Genomic DNA, 25739 nt, shown 5'->3' with positions numbered 1-25739 from the left:
ATTTCTATTTCTAGCTTTTTAAGGAGGCGCCATATCGTTTTCCATAGCGGTTGTAGCATTTTACATTCCCACCAGCAGTGCATAAGAGTTCCAATCTCCCCACAACCTCCCCAATATTTGTTATTTTGTTTTTTTTTTTTAATTAGTGCCACTAATGTTGGGGTGAGATGGTATCTGGCTGTAGTTTTGATTTGCATTTCTCTAATGGCTAATGATCACGAGCATTTCCTCATGTGTCTGTTAGCTGCCTCACTGTCTTCTTTGGGGAAGTGTCTGTTAAGATCCTTTGCCCATTTTTTTAATTGGATTATTTGTCTTTTTGTTATTGAGGTGTTGAAGTATTCTGTAGATTTTACAGATTAGACCATTGTTGGATATGACACAGCCAAAAACTTTTTCCCAGTCTGTAGGTTCTCATTTTACTCTTTCGGTGAAGTATTTTGATGACCATAGGTGTTTAATTTTTAGGGGCTCCCAGTTATCTAGTTTATCTTCTGATGTTTGTGCATTGTTACTTATGGTTTGTATTCTATTTATGCCATGTATTAGGGCCTCTAGCATTGTCCCTATTTTTTCTTTCATGATCTTTATCATTTTAGATTTTACATTATGTCTTTGATCCATTTTGAGTTAGTTTTTGTGTATGGTGTGAGGTATGGGTCCTGTTTCAATTTTTTGCAGATGGACATGCAGTTTTGTCAAAACCATTTGCTAAAAAGACTGTCTTTTCACCATGTAATGGACTTTGGTCCTTTGTCAAAGATCAGATGACCATAGGTGATGGATTTACGTCTGGGTTCTCTATTCTGTTCCACTGGTCTATGTGTCTGTCATTGTAGCAGTACCAGGCTGTTTTGACTACCATGGCAGTATAGTAGGTTCTGAGATCAAGTAGTGTGAGGCCTACTACTTTGTTCTTTTTCTTTAATAATGCTTTGCTTATCCAGGATCTCTTTCCTTTCCACGTAAAGTTGGTGATTAGTTTTTCCATCTCATTAAAGAATGCTGTTGGTATTTGGGTGGGTATTGCATTATATCTGTATATTGCTTTGGGTAGAATTGACATTTTCACAATGTTGAGTCTTCCTATTCATGAGCATGGTATACTTTTCCATTTATGTAGGTCTTTTTTGGTTTTTTACAACAGTGTTTTGTAGTTTTTCTTTGTATAGGTTTTTTACATCCCTGGTTAGATTTATTCCTTGGTATTTTACTTTGGAGGGGGGGCTATTATAAGTGGTGTTGTTTGCCTGATTTCCTTTCGAAGTTCTCTTTGTTGATGTATAGGAATCAAACTGACTTTTGTACGTTGATCTTGTATCCTGCTACTCTGCTGAATCTATTAGTTCCAGTAGTTTTCTCATGAAATCATTGGGGTTGTCTATCTATAGTATCATATCATCCGCTAACAGGGACAGTTTAACTTCTTCATTACCAATTTGGAGACCGTTCATTTCTTTTTCTTCCCTTATTGCTCTAGCTAGGACTTCCAGCACAATGTTAAATAGGAGTGGAGATAAGGGGCATCCTTGTCTTGTTCCTGTTCTAAGGGGAATGTTTTCAGCCTCTCTCCATTAAGAATGATGTTGACTGTTGGTTTTGCATAGACACCCTTTATTATATTGAGAAAATTCTCTTCTATACCTATTTTATTGAGAGATTTTATCAGGAATAGGTATTGGACTTTGTCAAATGCCTTTTCTGTGTCAACTGAGAAGACCATGTGATTCTTTTCTTTCCTTTTATTTATGTGGTGGATTATGTTGATTGATTTTCTAATGTTGACCCATCCTTGCATATCTGGTATGAATCCTACTTGGTTGTGGTGTATTATTTTTTTGATATGATGCTGAATTCTATTGGCTAGAATTTTGTTGAGAATTTTTGCATCTATATTCATGAGAGCTATTGGTCTGTAATTTTCTTTTTTGTGGTGCCTTTGCCTGGTTTTGGTATCAGGGTTATGCTGGCTTCACAGAATGAATTCAGAAGTGTTGCTTCCTTTTCTATATTCTGAAATAGTTTGAGTAGTACTGGTATGAGCTCTTCTCTGAATGTTTGGTAGAATTCTCCAGTGAAGCCATCTAGGCCAGAGCTTTTTTTTGTTGAGAGTTTATTTATTCCCTTTTCAATCTCTTCTCTTGTTATGGGTCTGTTCACATTTTCAACATCACTTTGTGTTAGTATGGGTAGGTAGTGTGTTTCTAGAAATTTATCCATTTCCTCTAGGTTTTCAAATTTGTTGGAGTATAATTTTTCATAATACTCTGTTATGATCCTTTTTATTTCAGTTGGGTCTGTTGTGATATCACCGATCTCATTTCTTATATGGGTTATGTGCTTCTTCTCTTGTTTTTCTTTTGCCAGTTTGGCCAGTGGTTTGTCGATTTTGTTGATCCTTTCAAAGAACCAACTTTTGGTTTTGTTGATTCTTTCTATTGTTTTTCTGTTCTCTATTCCATTTATTTCTGCTCTGATCTTCATTATTTCCTTTCTTCTAGTAGCTGTGGGCTTTTTTCTTTTCTTTTTTTTTTTTTTTTTTTTTTTTGCCGTTCTCTGTTCTAGTTCTGTAGTTAATGTTTTGATTTTGTCCCTTTCTTCTTTTTTGATGTGTGCATCTATTGGTATAAATTGTCCTCTGAGGACTGCCTTTGCTGCATCCCAAAGGTATTGGTATGATGTGTTTTCATTCTTGTTTGATTCTAGGAATTTTTTTATTCCATCTCTGATTTCTTCTATTACCCAGTGGTTTGTAAGCAGGGTGTTATTCAGTTTCCATGTAAATGATTTTTTTTCCTTGCTCATTCTAGTGTTAATTTCTACCTTGATGGCATTGTGGTCAGAGAAGATACTTTGTATTATCTCAATGTTTTGGATCTTGTTGAGGATTGCTCCGTGGCCTAAGATGTGGTCTATTCTTGTGAATGTTCCATGTGCATTGGAAAAGAATGTGTACTGTTGGGTGTAGTGTTTTATATATGTCTATGTGGTCAAGTTGGCTGATTGTGCCCTTTAGGTCTTCTGTATCTTTGTTGAGTTTCTTTCTAGATCTTCTGTCCTTTACCAAAAGTGGTGTGTTGAAGTCTCCTACTATCATTGTGGAACTGTCAATTTCTCTTTTCAGTGCTGTTAGAGTTTATGTATTTGGGAGCCGTGTCATTGGGTGCATAGATGTTTACTATGGTTATGTCTTCATGATGGATCATCCCCTTAATCATTATATAGCATCCTTCTCTTTTATGGCAGATTTTGTTTTAAAGTCTATTTTATCTGAGAGTAGTATTGCCACTCCTGCTCTTTTTTGGTAGTTCTTTGCATGATATATATTTTTTCCATCCTTTGATTTTTAATAAATTTACATCTTTGTTTCTAAGGTGTGTCTCTTGTAAACAGCATATTGATCGGTCCTGTTTTTTTTTTTTTTTTTTTAATCCATTCTGTCACTCTCTGTCTCTTTATGGCTGCATTCAGGCCATTTACATTCAGTGTAATTATTGATAGGTGTGAGTTTATTACTGTCATTTTGTAGTGCTTTTTTGTGGTGCTGACGTTTTCTTTGCTGAATTCCGTTTGTCTGTGGATTTTTTTTCATTTCTTTTGTTTTTGTAGGTTTTGTTTTTACTGAGACTTTATGTTTTTATTCTTTATTTTGAAGAGTAGGTTTGTTAGCTTTCTTTGTGGTTACCTTGAAATTTACCCTTATCTTCCTAGGTTTGAACCAATCTATTACTACTTGGTATCGCCTTGCCTTCCTCTCCATTACAAGGTTCTATACCTACACCATTTATTCCCTCTTTTATTGGTCTGATGTTGTCGTTACAGATTAACCTCTCTTGTTCCCTGTTGTAATTCTTTTGGTTTTGGATAGTCCTTGAGAGTTCATTTCCTAGGTTGGTATCTGGCTGGTACGATCCTGCATCCTAGATTTAGCCTGTGGTCTGATGTTGTTTGTTCTCAGATTGAAGAACTCCCTATAATAATTCTTGTAAGTTTGGTTTGGTTTTTACATAGTCCCTTAATTTATTTATCTGTAAATAACCTAATTTCACCATCATATTTGAACTAGAGTTTTGCAGGATATATTATTCTTGGCTGCAATTTTTTTTCTTTCAAGGTTTTATATATGTCATCCCATTGCCTTCTTGCCTGCATGGTTTCTGCCGAATAATCTGAGCTTAGTCTTATTGTCTCTCCTCTATATGCGACTTTTTGTTTTTCTCGAGCTGCTTTCAGGATTCTTTGTTTGTCTTTGGTTTTAGCAAGAGTGATTATGATATGCCTTGGTGATTTTCTTTTGGGGTTTATCCTATATGGGGTTCGTTGAGCTTCTTGCATGGTCAGCTTTTCATCTTTCATGACATTGGGGAAGTTTTCAGTCAGCAATTCTTCAATGATCCTGTGTTTTCTGCTTTCTTCCCATTCTGGAACTCTGATCATTCACAGATTTTTTTCTTTTGATTGTGTCCCACATAATTCTCAGGGTTTCTTCATTTTTCTTAGTTCTTTTTTCTGATTTTTCCTCAAACAGACTTGTATCAAGTGTTTGTCTTCAGTTTCACTGATCCTGTCTTTCATCATTTCAAACCTGCTCCTCAGCCCTTCTATGACACTGTCCATTTCTGAAATCTTGTTGTTTATCATTTGTATTTCTAATCGTTTTTGTATGCTTTCTAGTTGTGAATTTATTTTAGCATTTTGTTCCTTTATTATTTTCCTGAGTTCTTCCATTTTTTTATCTGTAGTTTCCATGAATTTGTCTGCCTTTTCCATGAATTTGTCTATTTTTCCTCATTTTTGTCTGCTTTTTGCTTCAACTCTTGGACAGCTCTGAATATTAGAAATTTGAATTCCCTATCAGGTAGTTCTAGTGCCTTTTCCTCTACTGTAAAGTCATCTGGTGTTTTATTTTGGACAACTACTGGAACCATCCTGTCCTGTTTTTGTGTATGTTTTGATATTGTCTGCTGTCTTCCGGGCATTTAGTAGTTATTTTCCTCGTTTACTGATTGTAGATCTGTTTGTTTCATCATGCTTTTTTGTATTATTTGATTATGTCTGAGCAGGTGGGCTGTGCATTCTTTGTTTGCTCATCTGTAGGCACAATACTTTAAACCTCCTTCTCCAATGTGCAGGGTCAGTCGCTCAGGTACAGTACGGCAGGGCAGGTACAGGTGAAAGGGAGTTTCTTGGATGGTTTGTTTGTGGCATGTATTAGGGCCAACAGTGTGGGCCGGGAATCAGTGCAGAGAAGGTTCCAGTAGGCTGTGCCTGTGCTGCTTGGCAGTGTGATGTTCAGTGCACAGTGCAGGTAGGCAGGAAGGAGGGGGAGATTGTGATGTGTGGAGCCAAGATGGGTCTGGGAAAGATGAGAGAGAGGAGTGAGGAACAGGGGCCAAAAACATACACACAAACAAAAAAGAATGCTAAGGGAGCTTGCTGTTGGAGTGGAGACACAGGAGACTGAGAAATGGAGAAAAAATAAAAGGGAAAAAGAAAAAGCGTAAAGGAAAAAAATGAATAAATAAAAATTAGAAAAAACAAGAGCTCCCAGGGATCCCACTGGTGCGGCTGTGAGGACTAAAGAAGTTGCTCCCAGGCTGTGAAGTGCAGCCTGGCTAGAAAGGGTAGAGGTGTCACACAGTGCCAGGTATTCGGGAAACAGGAAGAGAAGGTAAGTAGAGAGAGACGAGAAACTGAGAAATGAAGAAAGACAAAAAGGGTAAAAGAGAGAGAAGAAAACAAAACAATAGGAAAAAAAAAACAAGAAAAAAGAAAAGCCCCCGGGATGTCACTGCGCATGCGCACAGAGTAAGGGAGTAGTTCCCAAGCTGCCTGGCTAGAAGGGGCTCTCAAGCCAAGAAAAGAAAAAGAAAACAAACAAACCAGCAAATCAAAACAGAGAAAACAAACAACCAAAAAGCCCCGTGAGGCCCACCAGCATGGCAGCATGGGCTGGGAAGCAGTTTCACAGTTGAGCGGTGTTTCGCAGCCTTTCAGGAAGAAGCAAAGATGGCACACAGAGCCAGGTATTTGAGAGAAAGGAGGGAGTAGTGGTGAGAGGTAAGGAAGAAATCTAAAGAAGCAGAAAAAAGCAACACCAGCAGCCAACAAATGGCATTCAGGGAGCTGGCCAGTGTGGGTGAGTGGAATGTGAGTGGCTCCTGGGTGAAGCCGGTGCTTCCAGGCAAAGAGACTGTGGCTTCAGGAAGCAGAGGAGGCTGAGTGGGGGTGAAGAAGGGTGGGAGGTGGGAAAGCATGTATCACTGGTTATCGGTTGTTCCGCCTCCTGCTGGAAGCTCTGTGAAGCTTTTTTCTCATACACCCTTTTTGCAGATCTCTGATAGGAGTCCAAGATGGCAGTTCCGTGCTGCATTAGCTGATAGGGTACCTCTGCATGTGTCTCTCCTCGCACTCTGTTCTCTGTCAGTTTCTGACTACATTCCATGCTTGGCTAAGTACTTTCTCTCTTCGTTTGATGCTTAGGGTTTCAGGATTGACATGTGTCTCTGTTTGACTTAGTTTTTTGGATCTTTGCTGTGGAGGGATGGCATGGTGCTTCTGTTTATAGTGCCATGTTGCCCAGAAGTCCCTGTTTCATTAATTTCTGCTCTAATATTTATTATTTCCTTTCTTCTGGTGACTGTTGGCTTCTTTTTTCTGCTGTTTTTCAATTTGTTCAAGTTGTATGGTTCAGCTATTAATTTTGGCCCTTTCTTCTTTTTTGATGTGTGTCATGGATTGAACTGTGTCCCGCAAAAATATATGTGTCGATTTGGCTGGGCCATGATTCCCAGTATTGTGTGATTGTCCACCATTTTATCATCTGATGTGATTTTCCTATGTGTTGTAAATCCTATCTCTATGATGTTGATGAGATGGGATTAGCAGAAGTTATGTTAATGAGGCAGGACTCAATCTACAAGATTGGATTGCATCTTGAGCCAATCTCTTTTGAGATATAAAAGACAGAAGTGAGCAGAGAGACATGGGGACCTCATACCACCAAGAAAACAACACCAGGAGCAGAGTGCATCCTTTGGATCCGAGGTTCCTGCACAGAGAAGCTCCTAGACCATGGGAAGGTGGATGACAAGGACCTTCCTCCAGAGTCGATAAAAAGAGAGTCTTCTCCTGGAGCTGGTGCCCTGAATTTGGACGTCCAGTCTACTAGATTGAGAGAATAAATGCCTGTTTGTTAAAGCCATCCCCTTGTGGTATTTCTGTTATAGCAGCACTAGATAACTAAGACAGAATTTGGTACCATGAGTGGGGTGCTGCTCTAGCAGATATCTACAACGTGGAAGTGGCTTTGAATCTATGAATTTGAATAGAGGCTGGAAGAATTTTAAGATTGCCTTGAAGAGACTGTTAGTGGAATTATGATCGTCAAAGATAATTCTGGTGAGGAATCAGAAGGAAGTGAGGAGTGCTGTTACACTGAAGATGGTGAGAAGCAGCAGACAACTGGAAGCAGCAGAGGACCAGCAGTGGCAGAGGACCAGAAGCGGCAGAGGACCAGAAGCGGCAGAGGACCAGAAGCGGCAGAGGATCAGCAGTGGCAGAACCCGGAGATCAGTGTGAGACAGTACTGGAGCCGACCCACAGAGCAAGAGAGCTGAGTGCCTGTGTGCAGGAGGCTTCCTGCCAGAGTGGGGTGCCTCCAGGCACTTATCAGTTGAGCTACAGAGCTTTGGAACAATTGCTCCAGCAGGACAAATGGGGGCAGTGAGGCCCAAGGCGCCAAGAGACCAAGGAACTAGGAAGCAGAAGCTGAAGAGAAAAGGAACACAAGAAGCAGAGCTGCCTCAGTCTCAAATGGTATGGCCACGACCTCTGGGGTATCAAAGGGTGGAACCACTGCCTCTGGAGTTTTTATGGGTGGAATCGCCACTCATATGGACTAGGGGAATGGTGTGCCTAAAACTGAGGGAGCAGAGTTGTTGTTCCAGTGGGCCTGAAAGATGGAGCTGAAACCCAGGGCCAAAGGGCCTCAACTCAGAATCTGGAGAGTGTGGCCAATACCTAGAGCCTGAAGCACAGGGCCATTGTGTAAACTGTCTCAGAGAACAGATGATTATTTTCAAAGCCTTGAGGGTTAATGTAATGTGTTCTGCTGACTTCTTTGGTGCCTGCTATCCCTTCTTTCCCTCCAATTTCTTCCATTTGTAATGGAAATGTCTAGCTTGTGCCTGTTCCACCACTGTACTTTGGAAGCAGATAACTTTTATTCTAGATTTCACAGATGAGGAAGAATTTTTGGATTTTGGACTTGGAGTTTACTTAAGACTTTTGCTATGATATGATGGGGTGGATGTGTTTTACATGTGGCAAGGACATGAATTTGGGGGGGCCAAAGGGTGGAATGTCATGAATTGAATTGTGTCCCCCAAAAATATATGGGTTGATTTGGCTGGGCCATGATTCCCAGTATTGTGTGATTGTCCACCATTTTGTCATCTGATATGATTTTCCCATGTGTTGTAAATCCTATCTCTATGATGCTGATGAGATGGGATTTATGGTAGTTATGTTAATGTGGCAGGACTCAATCTACAAGATTGGATTGCATCTTGAGCCAATCTCTTTTGAGATATAAAAGACAGAAGCAAGCAGAGAGACATGGGAACCTCATAGCATCAAGAAAGCAATGCCAGGGGCAGAGTGCATCCTTTGGACCTGAGGTTCTTGCACAGAGAAGGTCCTAGACCACAAGCAGATTGATGACAAGGACCTTCCTCCAGAGTCGACAAAGAGAGAAAGCCTTCTCCTGGAGCTGGCGCCCTGAATCCTTACTTCTAGCCTACTAGACTGTGAGAGAATAAACATCTGTTTGTTAAAGCCACCCACTTGTGGTATTTCTGTTACAGCAGCACTAGATAACTAAGACAATGTATGCATGTATTGTTATAAATCGTCCTCTGTGCACTGCTGTTGCTGTATCCCAAAGGTTTTGGTATGTTGTGTTTTCATTCTCATTTTGATTCTAGGAATCTTTTAAATTTCATTTTTAATTTCTTCTATTACCCAGTGGTTTTTAAGCAAGGTGTTATTCAGTTTCCATGTATTTGATTTTTTATTCCCTTGTTCTTCCTGTTGTTGATTTCTAGTTTTATAGTGTTGTGATCAGAGAAGATGCTTTGTATTATTATGATGTTCTTGAATTTACTGAAGCTTGCTTTGTGGCCTAAAAATATGGTCTGTTTTGGAGAATGATCCACGTGCATTGGAGAAGAATGTGTACTGTGCTGCTGTTGGGTGGAGTGTTCTGTACATGTCTATGATTTCAAATTAGTTGATTGTGTTGTTTAGGTCTTCTGTATCTTTGTTGAGTTTCTTTTTGGTTGTTCTGTCCTTCATTGAAAGTGGTGTGTTAAAGTCTCCTACTATTATTGTGGAACTGTCTTTTCTCAATAATGGTAGAGTTTGATTTATGTATTTTGGAGCTCTGTCATTGGATGCCTAAATATTTATTATGGTTATGTCCTCTTGGTGGATTGACCCTTTAGTCATTATATAGTGCCCTTCCTTGTCTCTTATGATGGATCTTGTCTTAAAGTCTATTTTATCAGAGATTAGTATTGCCACTCCTACTCTTTTTTGGTTACTGCTTGCTTGATATATTTTTTCCATCCTTTGATTTTTATTTATGTTTATCTTTGTGTCTAAGGTGTGTCTCTTGTAGGCAACATATTGATGGGTTGAGGTTTTTTTTTTTTTTTAAATCTATTTTGTCACCCTCTGTCTCTTGACTGGTACATTCAAAGGTATGAATTTACTGCTGTCATTTTGTTACGCTTTTTTTGTGGTGTTGACAGTTTCTTTGTTCCTCTAATTTTCTGTGCTGAGTATTTTTATTTACGGAGTTTTTCACTTCCTTCATTGTTGATTTTGTGTTTACTGAGTCTTTTTGATTTTATTCTTTTTTATTCTGGTGAGTAGGTTTATTAATTTTCTTTGTAGTTATTCTAAAATTTACATTTATCTTCCTAAGTTTAAAACAATCTGTTATTTTTTGATACTGCCTTGACTTCCTCTCCATATGGAAGTTCTATAACTACATCATTTATTCCCTCTTTTTGTTTTAAAGTTGTCATCGTTTACAAATTGACATCTCTGGTTCCATTTTCTGTTTTGTAGCTTTATTTTACTTTATCTGAGTTGGTATCTGGGTGATGCTGTCATGTCTTAAACTCGGGTTGTTGTCTGATGTTTTTGGTTTCCTGTCCGAAGGACTCCCTTTAACATTTCTTGTCAGGTTGATCTGGTTTTTACAAATTCCCTTAATTTTTCTTTATCTGGGAATGCCCTAGTATCATATCATATTTGACAGTTTTCCTGTATTTATGATTCTTGGTTGACAACTTTCTTTCAGGATTTTACATATATCATCCCATTGCCTTCTTGCCTGCATGGTTTCTGCTGAGAAATCAGAGCTTAGTCTTATTGGTTCCCCTTTGTAAGTGATATTTCATTTTTCCCAAGCTGCTCTCAGCATTCTTTTGTTTTGGAAAATTTGACTATAATATGTCTTGTTAACTTTCTTTCGGGGTCTATCTTGTATGGGGTTTGTTGAGCTTCTTAGATGGAAACTTCCTCGTCTTGCTTGATATTAGAGAAGTTTTCTGCCAGTAAATCTTCAGAAATTCTCTCTGTGCTTTTTCCCCCATCCTGTTCTGGAATTCCAATCACATGTAAATTATTCCTCTTGACAGTGTCTCACATAACTTTTAGGCTTTCTTCATTCTTTCTTTGTTCTGATTGTTCCTCAAACAAATTAGTATCATGGGATTTGTCCTCTATTTTGCTGATTATTTCTTCCATTTACTTAATTCTACTTCTATGTCCTTCCATCGAGTTATCTATTTCTGATATTTTATTGTTAATCTTCTCAATTTCTAGTTGGTGTTTTTGAATGGTTTCTAATTGTATATTTTGTCATTTTGTTCTTGTATTGTTTTCCTGAATTCTTCTAGAGTTTTGTTTGTTTTCCTTTGTATTGTCTGTGTTTTTCTTGATCTCTCTGAGGACCCTATATGAAATTCTTTTGAATTCCTTATCAGATAGTTCCATTACCATTTCTTCCTTTATTTTGGTCAGTTGTTTGACCCATCTTGTCCTGCTTCTTTATATGATTTGATATTTTCTCTTGCCTCCGAGGCATTAAGGTGTTATTTTATTGACTGATTGGTTGATTGTTTGCTTCCCTCCTGATTTTTTGTTTTGTTTTATTTTGATATATCTGGGCAGGTGGTGCAAGTGTGCTCTGCTTGTCACTAGCATGGCAGCACAGGAGCACTCACCACCTGTCTCCAAGTGGGTGGGGCACTGGATGGCAGTGTGAGCATGAGTCTCTGTTCTAATTTTAATTTATTAGAATGGTATTTTTCTTTTCTCCAAGTAGTTAATTATCTATTTGTCCCAACATGGTTTATTGAATAGCCTATACTTTTCTCACTAATTTGAAATACTATTACTATTATTAATACTACAATTACCACTAGCAATAATAATAGCATTTACTGAGTATTTTCTATATGTTAGATTTTGTGCTAAGTATATTACATGGACTATTACTGCTTAATAATATTATTATTCACATATTACAGCTAAGAAAGGTATACTTGGGATTCACACCCAGGTTATCTGACTCTAGAGTTCATACTTGGAACTATTGTGCTATTCTTTTAAATAATCTGGGTTTATTTTTGGCTTAAACAATAAGGAAAATCACTGACATAACTGGAAGTCCAGATGTAGGACAGGTTCACAGTTGACTTGGCTCAAGTTCAATGTTCCCGTGATTCTCTTGGCTCTGCTCTCTTCCATATGTGACTTCATCCTCAGGCTGACAATAAGATAGCTGCAGCAATTCTAGTCCCCATATCCACACACAAAATGTCCAGTGGATGAGAAAGAGGGCTGCTACTTTTGGAAACTCTTTCAGAAGAACTAAGAATTTTCCAAGACACCTGAACAAAATTCTCCTCAGGTCTAACTGATCCAAAATGGGCCACATGCCCATTCCTGTATCAATCATGTACAAGTAGGATAAGATTAAATAGATTATACAAGCCCATCCCTAAAAGTGATGTCAGCTTTCATCTGGCACATGGGCAGCTTAGAGGTGAGGAGGACTATAAGTAAGGATTGGAGTCAGCTTTGAGATACAGAAAACCCCAAATAACAGTGGATTAAACAAGTTAGAAGCATATTTCTCACTCAGGTGAATCAAGGCTGAAGGTAGGTAGTACAGGGCTAGTATGGCAGCTCCATGTTTACCAGGGACCCAGATTTCCTCTTTCTATCTCAATGTTTTCCCATACTCAACATGTGGCTTCTACATCATGGTCAAAGATAGCTCCCAAACCACAGCCATCACACCCACTTGCAGGCACCAAAAAGGAGGGAAGAGAGGGAAGAGAGAGCCTGATCTCTCTCTTTAAGGACATGTCCCAGAAATCACGATATACTTCTGACATCCTATTGGACAGAACATAGTCATTTAGCAACGTCTGGCTGATAAAAACTATGGATTTTGTTCCAGGAGACTATGTGCCCACCTAAAAATCAGATGTTCTACTCTATGGTAGAAAGTCCTGGAAATCCACTTCAAAAAAAAATCAGCCATTGAAAACTCTGTGGAGCACAGTACTATTGTGACACACATTGGGTCACCATGAGTTGGAGTCGACTCAATGACAACTGGTTTACTACTAAGGAAGAAGGGCAGAAGATATATTGAGAGATAACCAGTAGTCTCAGCAACAGGTGGAAACATGCATTAAACTGGGGTTCTGTTACAAAGGAAGAAAAGGAACTAAATGTTGTTTAGGTAACTAAGAATGTGTACTGCAGCCCTGCTTGAGTCACTGGCCCACTCCTAGACTAGTCAGTATGCCTAGTGGTATGAGATACTCTGATTGACCACCATATATCACACATCCATCCCTGAAACTTGGTTGTGGAATTATCCCAACCTAAAACTCATGATTGAGAATGGGGTTGAAGTAGTTCCCTAAAGAGATGCTGAGCCAACCAAACAAGAAAAGAAAAAAAGTTCCCTGGAGTGTTTGCATTTTTTTTATTATTATTTGTAAGTGCTGTATATACTAAGGATTGAGGATATTAAGATTGTGTCTGTCTGATATGTTGCAAATGGTTTCCTACTTTATCATTTTTCCTTTACCATTATAGTAATGTTATTATAGTTACTGTTTTGACGTACGGAAATTTTATATTTTTGTATAATGAGATATTCTTTGCCTTTATGTTTTAGCTTTTTTATTAGAGATATTTCAAAACTAATTATCTGATAAATATTCACCTACATTATCTTATTTTTCTAACTGAATTATTTTTGTGTCAGTCAGAAATTGCATTCTGCTGCATATGTAACAAAAATCTCACTTTTACTGGCTTAACACGTAGGGATTTCTTTTTCTCTCGTAACAAAAAGTTCAGCGCTGGTTTTGTGGACTTATGACACCTGTCATGGATTGAATTATGTCCCCCAAAAAATGCATGTATCAATTTGGCTGGGCCATGATTCCCAGTATTGTGTGGTTGCCCTCCATTTTGGGATTATAATGTTAAAGAGGATTAGGGTGGGATTGTAACACCCTTACTAAGGTCACATCCCTGATCCAACATAAAGGGAGTTCCCCTGGGGTGTAGCCTGCACCACCTTTTATCTTACAAGAGATAAAAGGAAAGGGAAGCAAGCAGAGAATTGGGGACCTCATACCACCAAGAAAGCAGTGCCCGGAGCAGAGCACGTCCTTTGGACCTGACGTGTCTGCGCTGAGATACTTCTCGACCAAGGGAAGATTGATGCATCGCAAGGACCTTCCTCCAGAGCCGACAGCGAAAGCCTTCCCCTGGAGCTGATGCCCTGAATTTTGACTTTTAGCCTACTAAACTGTGAGAGAATAAATTTCTCTTGTTAAAACCATCCACTTGTGGTATTTCTGTTATAGCAGCACAAGATGACTAAGACCACACCCTAAAGAATCCAAGCTTGTTCTACATTTCTGTTCCTCTACCCTTAATATGTAATTCTACCCTCAAGCTCACAAGATAACTGTTGCAATTTTAGGCATCACATCTTAATTCCATTTAGGAAGAAAAGAGAAGGGTAAAATGTAAAAGTTGCATACCACCTAAATCTATCTATTTATCAGAAAATAGTATCTTTTCTGGAAACCTCACCTGTTCTCATTGTCAAGAACTAGTTCACATGCCCACCTGTCTTAGTCATCTAGTGCTGCTATAACAGAAATACCACAAGTGGATGGCTTTTAACAAAGAGAAATTTATTTTTTCACAGTCTAGTAGGCTGCAAGTCCAAATTCAAGGCATCAGCTCCAGGGGAAGGCTTTCTTTCTCTGTCAGCTCTGGAGGAAGGTCCTTGTGATGCATCAGTCTTCCCTTGGTCTAGGAGCATCTCAGCACAGGAACCTCAGGTCCAAAGGACGTGCTCTGTTCCTGGTACTGTTTTCTTGGTGGTATGAGGTCCCCGTGTCTCTCTGCACACTTCTCTCTTTTGTATCTCCAAAGAGATTGGCTTAAGACATTATCTAATCTTGTAGACCTCATTGGTGTAACTGCTGCTAATCCATCTTATTACATCATAGTGATAGCATTTACAAGACATAGGGAAATCACATCAGATTACAAAACGGTAGACAATCATGTAATACTGGGAATCATGATCTAGCCAAACTGAGATATTTTGGGGTGACACAATTCAATCCTTGACACCACCCACAGGAGCAAGGGTATCTTGGGGAGATGAGTAATTTTATCTGATCACATTTCAGTCCTGAACAAAATCAGGCTTTATTATTAAAGAAAGGAAAGTGAGTAGACAACACTGTCTGCCACAATTTTTCACCTTCAATTATTTATATATATATGTGTGTGTGTGTGTGTGTGTGTGTGTATTTATTTATTTACTTATTTATTTATATAAACCAAAGCTATTGTCGCTGAGTCAATTCTGACTCATAGCAACCCTATAGGATGGAGTAGAACTGCACCATAGGGTTTCCAAAGAGTGGCTGGTGGATTTGAACTGCCAACATTTTGGTTAGCGCCAAATGCATAACCATGGCACCACCAGGACTATACACACACACACATATATACATATATATATATGCTATAAAATAGGGAACTTATTTTTTCCAATTAATAAACCAATAATTTTCCCAGCATTTTTATTGAATAAGCCATCATTTATTTACTGACGTGGCATTCAACTTCATAATATTTAAAAAATTATAGAGGTCCCAATGCTAGTAATGACAGAGTTGTATCTTACAGACCAACTTTCCCCAGATAACAACTATAAAATTTGCATAAAATATAGAAAACAACTTATGAAAGCACTGGAGAGTGACCAAAAGCAGACAGAAACTGGAGGGTGTTGACACTTGGAAGAAGAAAGTGATACTAGGTGAGTTACCCAATTTTTAGCTTTTTGCCAAGGGTGGGTCCCAATCAGTGCCATGTCTTGGATCGAAACCTGTACTCTTACTGGCTTAAAGAACCAGAAGGGAGAGTTTAGGGTTAGTGTAGCAGCAGAAAAGTAAAGGGGAACATCCTAGAAAGGAGAGCGCCACAAGGAGGGGACACTAAATTTTAAATATAAACTATGCAAATCTCCAGTTGACCCTGAATTATTCATGGGCACTGCAGACATCAAGCAGCCCAGTTAAAATTCAAATAATTGAACAGAGATTTCAGTTGGTAACTACTGCAAGAGACACAGAGTTCTGGCCAAGTTAATTACCATATTTTTCAAAAATAACATGCACCTTCTGCGTTTGTTTGCCAGCTGCACCCTCCCTCCACGAGGTATTTTTGTAAGCACGCTATGCTATTTTTTTACAGCAACATGTGGAAGAGGATTGTCATGGCAGTGCCTGTGAGGATGCCTCACAGGGGGAGGGCGCAGCTGGCAAACAAACACAGAAGGGTGTGTTATTTGTGTAGAAATATGGTACTCACTAAAACAAAACAAAATCAACACTCTTTGGAGGAATATGACAGAATCCAGAGACTTAACAATGTATCATTTGCAATATCCAGGATACAATCCAAAGTTACTAGACATGCAAAGACTAGGAAATATGGTCCATACTCAGGAGGAAAGGCAATCAATCTTGAGGTGGAAACCAATCTTAAAATGACCCAGATTTTGGAATTAGAGGACCAGGATTTTAAAGCAGCTATTATAACAATGCTCAGCAAAGGGTCTAAGATCTCAAGCCACTTCTGCTCCTTCCTCTTGGAAAGGGTATAAAGAATAGGCTATCTTCTTAGGCACATGCCTATATGTCCTCTGAAAAACAGGAATGAGAATTAACTAGGCCGATAAAAGTACATGCATTAGTTTCCCAGGGCTTCTGTATCAAAATAACCACAAACTGAGTGGCTTAAAACAACAGAAATTTATTCTCTCAAAGTTCTAGAGACTACACGTCTGAAATCAAGGTGTCTGCAGGGCCATGCTCCCTCTTAAGGTGCTTAGGGAAGAATCCTCCCTTGTCTCTTCCTAGTTTCTGGTGGTTGCTGGTAACCCATGGTGTTTCTTGTCTTGTAGCAGCATTACTCCAATCTCTGCCTCGATTTTCCTATGGCATTTTTCCTGTTGTATGTCTGTGTGTCTCTATGTGTTCACATCACCTTCTTACAAGGACACAGTCATTGTATTTAGGGCTCACCATAATCCAATATGACCTCATTCTAACTTAACTAATTACCTCTGAAAAGACCTTATTTCCAAATAAATCACATTCTGAGGTTCTGGGTGGACATGAATTTTGGAGGAATACTATTCAACCCAGTACAGTAAGAAAAGTGCTTTGGGTAGAAAAGCAAGATAAAGATTTCACATAGACAGGAGTTTTCATCCTCTTTGTGAAGAAGGTAAAACATACCATTTCCATTATCAGTGACAGATCACTGAGCTGGCAGAAGGCTCTTGTCAAACTCATAGATCCCTAGCTCTCTTAGGTCAGAAGTGGAAGGATCAGTAACTGTACAATTACATGGCTCTTCTGTCACCCACTTATTTACACCGTTACTAAAAATGTAACTAATCCTTCTTCCACTGCAGCCCACCCTAGTCTCTGCAAGAGGAGTTTCTTCAGTACATTAATGATTTTTCCTTTCAGCAATTCAACATAGCAGGAGAATCTCCATAGGGAATAGAGAGAAACTAAGACTCAAAGGGATAAGAGAACTCCACAGAAGTAACCAAACCTGCTACAGACAGAGCAAAGATCAGCTCTGTCAGAAGCTAAGTGAGTCACCTTGCTAACCCATCTCTTTAATCTGTCATTTAGGGAAAGTGGCTAATCCACTGATTGCTCCCTATTCTGCAAGCAAGTTTGCTCTGGACGGGTTCTTCTCCTCCATCAGGACAGAATATTCAGTGACCAAAGTCAATGTGTCAATCACTCTCTGTGTTCTCGGCCTCATAAACACAGGTAAGGTCAAGACATTGGAGTCAAGGGCCAGCAAATGAATTGCCTGTCTTACCACTGTGGGTAAAGAAGGGTGCTGAACTCTGACTCATGGATAATACACTAAAAACATGTGAGAGAAAGAGAAAGCACTAGTCCTCTCCTTTAATGAAGGGTTTCTGTCACTAGTGGAACTTCTGACCACTCTTTGACCCTCCTTTCTATTCTGACCATCGAGTATGCTAGGTGACACCACACTCATCACCTAACCCCTCTTGGAACACCTTACATCCTCATGGACGCTCAGTGGCCATTACTTTTCTATATGAGATTTACCAAATACAAGTTTGTGTTTCTTAGATTAACATCACCAGTAATAGACATATCAATATCATGAAACCCTTGATATGCTGCATGGAGAAGGACACAGCAACATTTTTGTGTGTTCTTGCCAAAAATGCATAATCTCACCCCAATCATGACAGAACACTGGACACCCCCAAATTGAGGGACATGCTACAAAACAATTGATGAGTATTCTTCAAAAGTGTCAATGCTACAAGAGACAATAAAAGACTAAGAAAACTGTCACAAGCTGGAGGAGACGGAGGAGAAATAACTAAATGCAATCTTGGATAGGATTCTGGGGCAGAAAGGGGGCATTAGTGAAAAAATAAGGACTGTAGTTTAGTTATTATAACTGTTCCTGATAATTACACAAGGGTTATATATGATGTTAAGATTAGGGGAAGCAGGGTGAGGGATATAAGGGAACATTTTGTACAATTTTTGCAACTTTTCAGTCCAAATACAGGTTTATCTAAAACATTCAGCAGGTACTGATTGTAAGAAAACTTCATTTAAACAGTAACTGAGTAGTAGTAAAAAAAAAAAAAAAAAAAAAAAATGAGACAGGCAGAGAGACAGAGACAGAGAGTGAGAGACAAGAAAGAGATGGAGAGAGAGAGGACATGAAAACTTGGAAGGAAAGAGAAGGTAACAATAGTTACCTTCCAAATGAAGTAACTAGTGTTGACAAGGGACCAAAAGTCTGCATTTTTGTCCATCTCTTCCTTTTATAAGTTGTAAGTCATTATTAGACAGCACTCTGTTTTTGCCCATTAGCTCCTGGTTCATCATGTGACTTCTGCCCTCATTTTGGCACCCCACATTCCTCCCAGCCAAAACACCAAAAACAACATGATTCAAATCTCCCAGCTAATTACCTCTAACTACCCTGGCAAATCTTCATCTGGGAAGACAGGCCCACATTAACACTACAGCCTCTCTTTGTCACACAGGCCCTAAACATACCCAGTCTTCTCTATGAGTTCCCAACAGTGATGAACAAGCATTGGCAAACAGTCCCTGGAAGTTAAGCCGCTGGTGTCTGCAGGTCTTCCATCATGTAGACTGTACTAGTTTTTGATAACTTCACTCTTCCCTTGTCATTCTACAGAAACAGCTATGAGGGCAATTTCTGGAATAGTTGATATCGACCCAGCTCCAAAGGATAAATGTGCCCTGGAGATCATCAAAGGGGGAGCCCTGCGCCAAGAGGAAGTATATTATAACAATTCACCCTGGATTGCTTTCTTGCTGGGAAATCCAGGGAGAAAGCTCGTGGAATTTCTCTCCTTAAGGAGTTATAATATGGATAAGTTTATAAACAACTAGGAAATCCCTTAGAGCTAGGCACTGTGGGGGAGCCTGGGACTGTTCTGCTTGGTATTTATTTGAGCTCCATCTGTGAAGCCATATTCCAAAAGGATAGAGTATCCCTAGAGATCTGCAAGTCAAAGGTCACAGGTCACATCTCACAATTTGAAGGGGCTCCTCTAAACAGCTGCACAGCAGAAATTTAATTATAATAAATGTCAAGAACCACTGCAGTCTGTAGTTGTGAAACTGATAGTAACCACAGATATAATTATAAGGTAGTTATATCAAACTTACCTCTTATGTATGATAATATTATGATGATTAATACAATAATAATTATAATAAAAGTCAAATAAACTTTAAATATTCATAACTGGTAGCTATAACTTGCATTCACTTAATATGGTTTCTTTAAGACACAAGTGAAATCTTTCATGTGGTCTAAACCACAGAATCTGTTTCTGAGTTGAAAAAAATCACTTTACTTTTCATTTGGTGGACATAATATCCTTACCATTTCTGTGTATTTCAGATGCTCTTTATATCCGTTGATCTTGCTCCTCTTGGAAGGAGAACACCTGGCATGAGTCACTAGGGCAAATCCATGGAAGTGGAGGCCCCTGGAAACTGGAGCCCCAGAACCTATGCCTGTTCATTGGGTTGAGAGTACTTCAGGCATTTCTATTTTATATGTGAATGCTCAGCTATACATTGGAAGTTTGGAGAAGAGGGGCTGGAGTTTAAATCTTGCCACTCAAGCATTTGGTCAATCATTCATTCTGCAAATATTTATCAAACACTTGACAGGCATCACTTGACAACGATCAAATGTGAAACAAAATATCAGCTACATTAACAACTCAGCAAAGCCCTGCGTTGATCAGGGCCCCAAAAGGTAAGGGATGGCATGCTCAACTTGGATAATTTTAGTAGAGTTTAAGAAAAAGGGACTCTTTACAGAAGTGTGGACAATGTATAAGGACATCACAAGAGATAGTGCAGTGTCTCAGGGCTAGTAGAGCTGTTTCCACGCCTATGCCCATAGGAACAAAAGGAGAGAACTGTTTCCAGAGCCCAGAGATGGAAAGAACTGTTTGGAGAGGGCCACTTAACAGGAGCTGTGGCATTCAGTTAAGGGATGCAACCAGCACACCGAGGACCATCAAGGAGGGAGCTGTGAGAATAAATACCTCAGCTCATTCTCTTCCCTCCGTCAAATCTCATGGTGGTGCTTCCTATTAGCTGAACAGACAGGCAAGGGAGTAGACTGATACAGACAATGCAGATCAGCTTCCCAGTGTACAGAGCAGAATGGAAAGGATGGAGAATGTTCCGGAGTGATAAATGGGAGTATTTTCAGCATGAATCCAGCACTCTCCAATGTACGGCTTCCGTGGTAAGTGTTGCTAGGACATAAGACATGGGCCTGGAAGCCTAAGGGAAACTTCTCCTTTTTCCTCCTCTGAATCCGAATGCCTGCACAGCAGAACAAATTTGAGTCCATTGATCCAACCACCCATGTGGACAAGGACCTGATCTGAGAGTATGAATATGACTGGACTTTTCTTAGAAAGAGGTCCTTTCCAAGGAATATTCAGTGCAAGGGAGCAAGAAAGACCTGACCAAATAGACCAAAAATCTGAAGTCTGGTTTCTGACTACATAGCATAATAACATACACACACGCACATATTCAATGTGGTCTCATAGACGTCTCAGTTTCTGATCAATCAGATTAACACCCAAAACTCTCCTGTGGAAATGAAGCTCCCTCTTCACAGACTTTGGTAAGGGGATGGAACGCAGTAATTCCTTTACTGAAAGATTGGGGCAATATTAAAATTAAATAAGAATTTGGATGGGGATAGGTTAAACTTCTTGCTAAATGAAATTTCATCATAATCCAAAAGGAAAGAGCTCAGAAATCAGGCCTGAGAACTAAACCATCTGCACCCACATCCCTTACTGTCTTCACTAACACGACATTACAACTCCATTCTCTTCATCACCATGACCTTACTATTTCAGGAAGCTCTTTGCCCAGGAAGATAAATGTTGCAAATCCATTTTAAATGTTCAGCTTATCAACAAACAACATCAAATGACTATTACTCTTCAAGAGGAGAGGGTATACAGGTAATCAAGAATACTAAAAATAATTTGCTTAATAAATGTAAAACTGTTCAGTATCTATAGAGCAGTACTCAACTGCATCTCCATGACACAATTTTCATTTCTATGAACAAGAATCATTTGCATTACTAGAAGTATTCTATAACTTAAAGAGTTGTAAAACAGCTCAAAGACAATGAAAAGCTGAGGAAACCCAGAAGTTGCACTACACAGAACACCCAGTCATTTTCTTTTTTTAGCGGGTGGGCAGTGGGGGAAAGGGGGCATTTCAAAGACTTTCACATGTTAAACTTCACTAGTAATCAGGAAAATGCAACTTAGAACAATGAAATACAATCTTACACCTGTGAGTGGGAATGAACTACTGATAAGAACAAGTGCTGGCTATGTGCAAGGAAGGAAGAGTCATCATTTGCTGGCTGGAGTGCACATAAGTAAAATCACTTTGAAGAATCTGTTTAGATGCTAATGGATATACCCAATTCAAAACAGTTTAAACATTAAGGTAAACTTATTTTTTTCAAATAAGAGGTCTCGACATGAGCAGTTCTGGTGTTGGTTAATTTATGTCATATAAGGTCCACATTCTTTTCGTCTTGGGCTAGCTCATCTCCTGGTCCCAAGATGGCTGCTGTAGTTCTGACTGTTACATGTAAATTAAAATATCCTTAGGCAGAAAAGTTTCTTATTTTTAGATTATTATAGTGGCCTCCATAACTGGTCTCCCTGCTACCACTCTTGGCCCCTACAGTCCATTCTCCTCACAACAACCAGAGTCATCTTTTAGAATGTACATCAGATTATTATTCCAGCCACACTGATCCTTTTGCTGTTTCTTGACATGCCTAGATCACTTGGACCTCAGAGCCTTTGCCCTTGCTGTTCTATCTAACTGACATGCTCTTTCCCCAGATAACTCCCTCTTTATGTATCCATTCAAATGCCACCTTATCAGAGAGACCTTCCCCCACCATCTAATATAAAACAGTAACCTCAGCTCTTAAGCTCCCTATCCCTCTTCCTAGAATTTATTTTTCTTCATAGCAGTTATTGTTGTTATTGTTGTCAGGTGCTGTCCAGTAGTTTCTGATTCATAGCGATCCTATGTACAACAGAACCAAACAGTGCCCGGTCCCATGCCATCCTCATAATCGTTGTTATGCTTAAGGCCATTGTTGCAGCCACTGTGTCATTCCCTCTCGCTGAGGGGCTTCCTCTTTTTCAATGACCCTCTACTTTACCTAGCATGATGTTCTTCTCCAGGGACTGATCCCTCCTGATAACATGTCCAAAGTATGTGAGATGAAGTCTTGCCATCCTTGCTTCTAAGGAGCATTCTGGTCATGCTTCTTCCAAAACAGATTTGTTCATTCATTTGGCAGTCCATGGTATGTATGTTCAATATTCTTCTCCAATACCACAATTCAAAGGTGTCAATTCTTCTTTGGTCTTCCTTATTCATCATCCAGCTTTCACATGCATATAAGGCAATGGAAAACACCATGGCTTGGGTCAGGTACACCTTAGTCTTCAAGGTGACATCCTTGTTTTTTAACAATTTAAAGAGGTCTTTTGCAGCAGATTTGCCCAGTGCAATGCATTTTTTTATTTATTGATTGCTGCTTTTATGGGTGTTGATTGTGGATCCAAGTAAAATGAAATGCTTGACAACATCAATCTTCTCTCCGTTTATTATGATGTTGCTTGTTGATCAGTTGTGAAGATTTCTGTTTTCCTTATGCTGAGATGTAATCCATAATGAAGGCTGCGGTCTTGGATCTTCATCAGTAAGTGCTTCAAGTCCTTTTCACCTTCAGCAAGCAAGGTGTCGCCTGCATATCCTAAGTTGTTAATGAGTCTTCCTCCAATACTGATGCCCTGTTCTTCTTTGTATAGTCCAGCTTCTCACAATATTTGCTCAGCATACAGATTGAATAGGTATAATAAAAGGATACAACCATGATGCACACCGTTCCTGACTTTAAACCACGCAGTATCCCCTTGTTCTGTTCGAACAACAGCCTCTTGATCTATGTACAGGTTCCTCACGAACACAATTAAGTGTTCTGGAATTCCCATTCTTCCCAATGTTATCCACAATTTGTTATGATCCACAGTCGAATGTCTTTGCATAGACAGTAAAACACAAGTAAAGATCTTTCTGGTATTCTCTGCTTTCAGCCAGGATCCATATGACATCAGCAATGATATCCCTGGCTCCACAGCTGCTTCTGAATTCGGCTTGAACTTCTGGCAGTTCCCTGCCGATGTACTGTTGGAGCTGCTTTTGAATGATCTTTAGCAAAATTTTACTTGCCTGTGATATTAACGATATTGCTCAGTAATTTCCGCATTTGGTAGGATCACCTTTCTTGGGAATAGGCATAAATATGGATCTCTTCCAGTCAGTTGGCCAGGTAGCTGTCTTCCAAATCTCTTGGCACAGATGAGTGGGCACTTACAGCACTGCATCCATTTGTTGAAACATCTCAGTTGGTACTCCGTCAATTCCTGAAGCCTTGTTTTTCACCAATGCCTTCAGTGCAGCTTGGACTTCTTCCTTCAGTAACACTGGTTCCTGCTCATATGCTACCTACTGAAATGGCTGAAGGTCAACCAATTCTTTTTGGTATAGTGACTCTGTGGTTTTCTTTCCATCTTCTTTTGATGCCTCCTGCGTCATTTAATACTTTCCCCATAGAATCCTTCAGTATTGCAACTCAAGGCTTGAATTTTTCCCTCAGTTCTTTCAGCTTGAGAAATGCCAAACATGTTCTTCTCTTTTGGTTTTCTATCTCCAGGTCTTTGCACATATCATTATAATACTTTGTCTTCTCAAGGTGCCCTGAAATCTTACGTTCAATTCTTTTACTTCAACATTTCTTCCTTACATTTTAGCTACTCAACATTGAACAGCAAGTTTCAGAGTATCTTCTGACACCCATTTTGGTGTTTTCTTTCTTTCTTGTCTTTTTAATGATATTTTGCTTTCTTCATGTATGATGTCCTTGATGTCATTCCACAACTCGTCTGGTCTTCGGTCATTAGTGTTCAACGCATCAAATCTATTCTTGAGATGGTCTCTAAATTCAAGTGGGATATACTCAAGGTTGTACTTTGGCTCTCATGGACTTCTTCTAATTTTCTTCAGTTTCAACTTGAACGTGTATATGAGCAATTGATGGTCTGTTCTGCAGTCGGCATTTGGCCTTGTTCTGACTGATGATATTGAGCTTTTCCACTGTCTCTTTCCACAGATGTAGTCAATTTGATTCCTGTGTACTCCATTTGGTGAGGTCCACATGTATAATTGCCATTTATGTTGTTGAGAAAAGGTATTTGCAACGAAGAGTTGTTAGGCTTGCAAAATTCTATCATGCAATCTCCGGCATCCTTTCTATCACCAAGGCCATATTTTCCAACTATGGATCCTTCTTCGTTTCAAACTTTCACATTCCAATCACCATTAATTATCAATGCAACCTGATTGCATGTTTGATCAATTTCAGATGGCAAAAGTTGGTAAAAATCTTCAATTTTTTCATCTTTGGCCTTAGTGGTTGGTGCATAAATTTGAATAATAGTTGTAGTAACTTGTCTTCCTTGTAGGCATATGGATGTTACCCTATCACTGATAGTGTTGTACTTCAGGATAGATCTTGAAATGTTCTTTTTGACGATGAGTGCAATGCCGTTCCTCTTCAAGTTATCATTCCCAGCATAGTAGACCATATGATTGTCCAATTCAAAATGGCCAGTACCAGTCCATTTCAGCTCACTAATGCCTAGGATTATTGATCTTTATGCGTTCCATTTCATTTTTGATGATTTCCAATTTTACTAGATTCATACTTTGTACATTCCACATTCCGATAATTAATGGATATTTGCAGCTAGCTATTTCTTGTCATTTTGAGTTGTGCCACATCAGCAAATGAAGGTCCTGAAAGCTTGATTCTATCCACGTCATTAAGGTCAACTCTACTTTGAGGAGGCAGCTCTTCCCTAGTCATACTTTAGTGTGCCTTCCAACCTAAGGGGTTCATCTGCTGGCACTATATCAGACAATGTTCCGCTGCTATTCATAAAGTTTTCACTGGCTAATTCTTTTCAGAAGTAGACTGCCGGGTCCTCCTTCCTAGTCTGTCTTAGTCTGGAAGCTCAGCTGAAACCTGTCTGCCATGGGTGACCCTGCTGGTATTTGAATACTGGTGGCATAGCTTCCAGTATCACAGGAGCATGCAAGCCCCTACGGTATGACAAACTGACAGACGCATGGGGGATAGCAGTTATTAGCACCTGTTATATTGTACTTTTTTTGTTTGTTTATTGCCTCTGTATTCCTCTCCCCACCAATTAGAATATAAGCTCCAAGAGAGCCTAGAACAATGCTTACCATAAAATAGTCATCAAATAATTTTTGCTGAAAGAATGAATGAATCAGGGGAAAAAAATACTTTCCTGGAAACCCCCA

At 39.3% G+C, this 25739-nt stretch overlaps 1 protein-coding gene across 3 annotated transcripts in view; it reads left to right on the top strand.

The window, feature by feature from the left end:
- The window catches only part of HSD11B1 (hydroxysteroid 11-beta dehydrogenase 1), a 65018-nt gene extending 42640 nt beyond the window's left edge, over nucleotides 1-22378 (top strand). For all 3 annotated transcript variants that reach the window (XM_004375191.2, XM_023730285.1, XM_023730286.1), the window contains exons 6-7: nucleotides 17352-17495; nucleotides 18931-22378. In XM_004375191.2, the coding sequence (XP_004375248.1) occupies nucleotides 17352-17495; nucleotides 18931-19148 (362 nt within the window). In that variant the 3' untranslated portion in view covers nucleotides 19149-22378. The remainder of the gene's footprint in view (nucleotides 1-17351; nucleotides 17496-18930) is intronic.
- Nucleotides 22379-25739: the final 3361 nt, after the last annotated feature.

This window comes from Trichechus manatus, unplaced genomic scaffold (genome assembly GCF_000243295.1).
Source record: "Trichechus manatus latirostris isolate Lorelei unplaced genomic scaffold, TriManLat1.0 scaffold00035, whole genome shotgun sequence".
NCBI lineage: Eukaryota > Metazoa > Chordata > Mammalia > Sirenia > Trichechidae > Trichechus > Trichechus manatus.
This window is presented reverse-complemented; position numbering and strand designations above follow the sequence as displayed.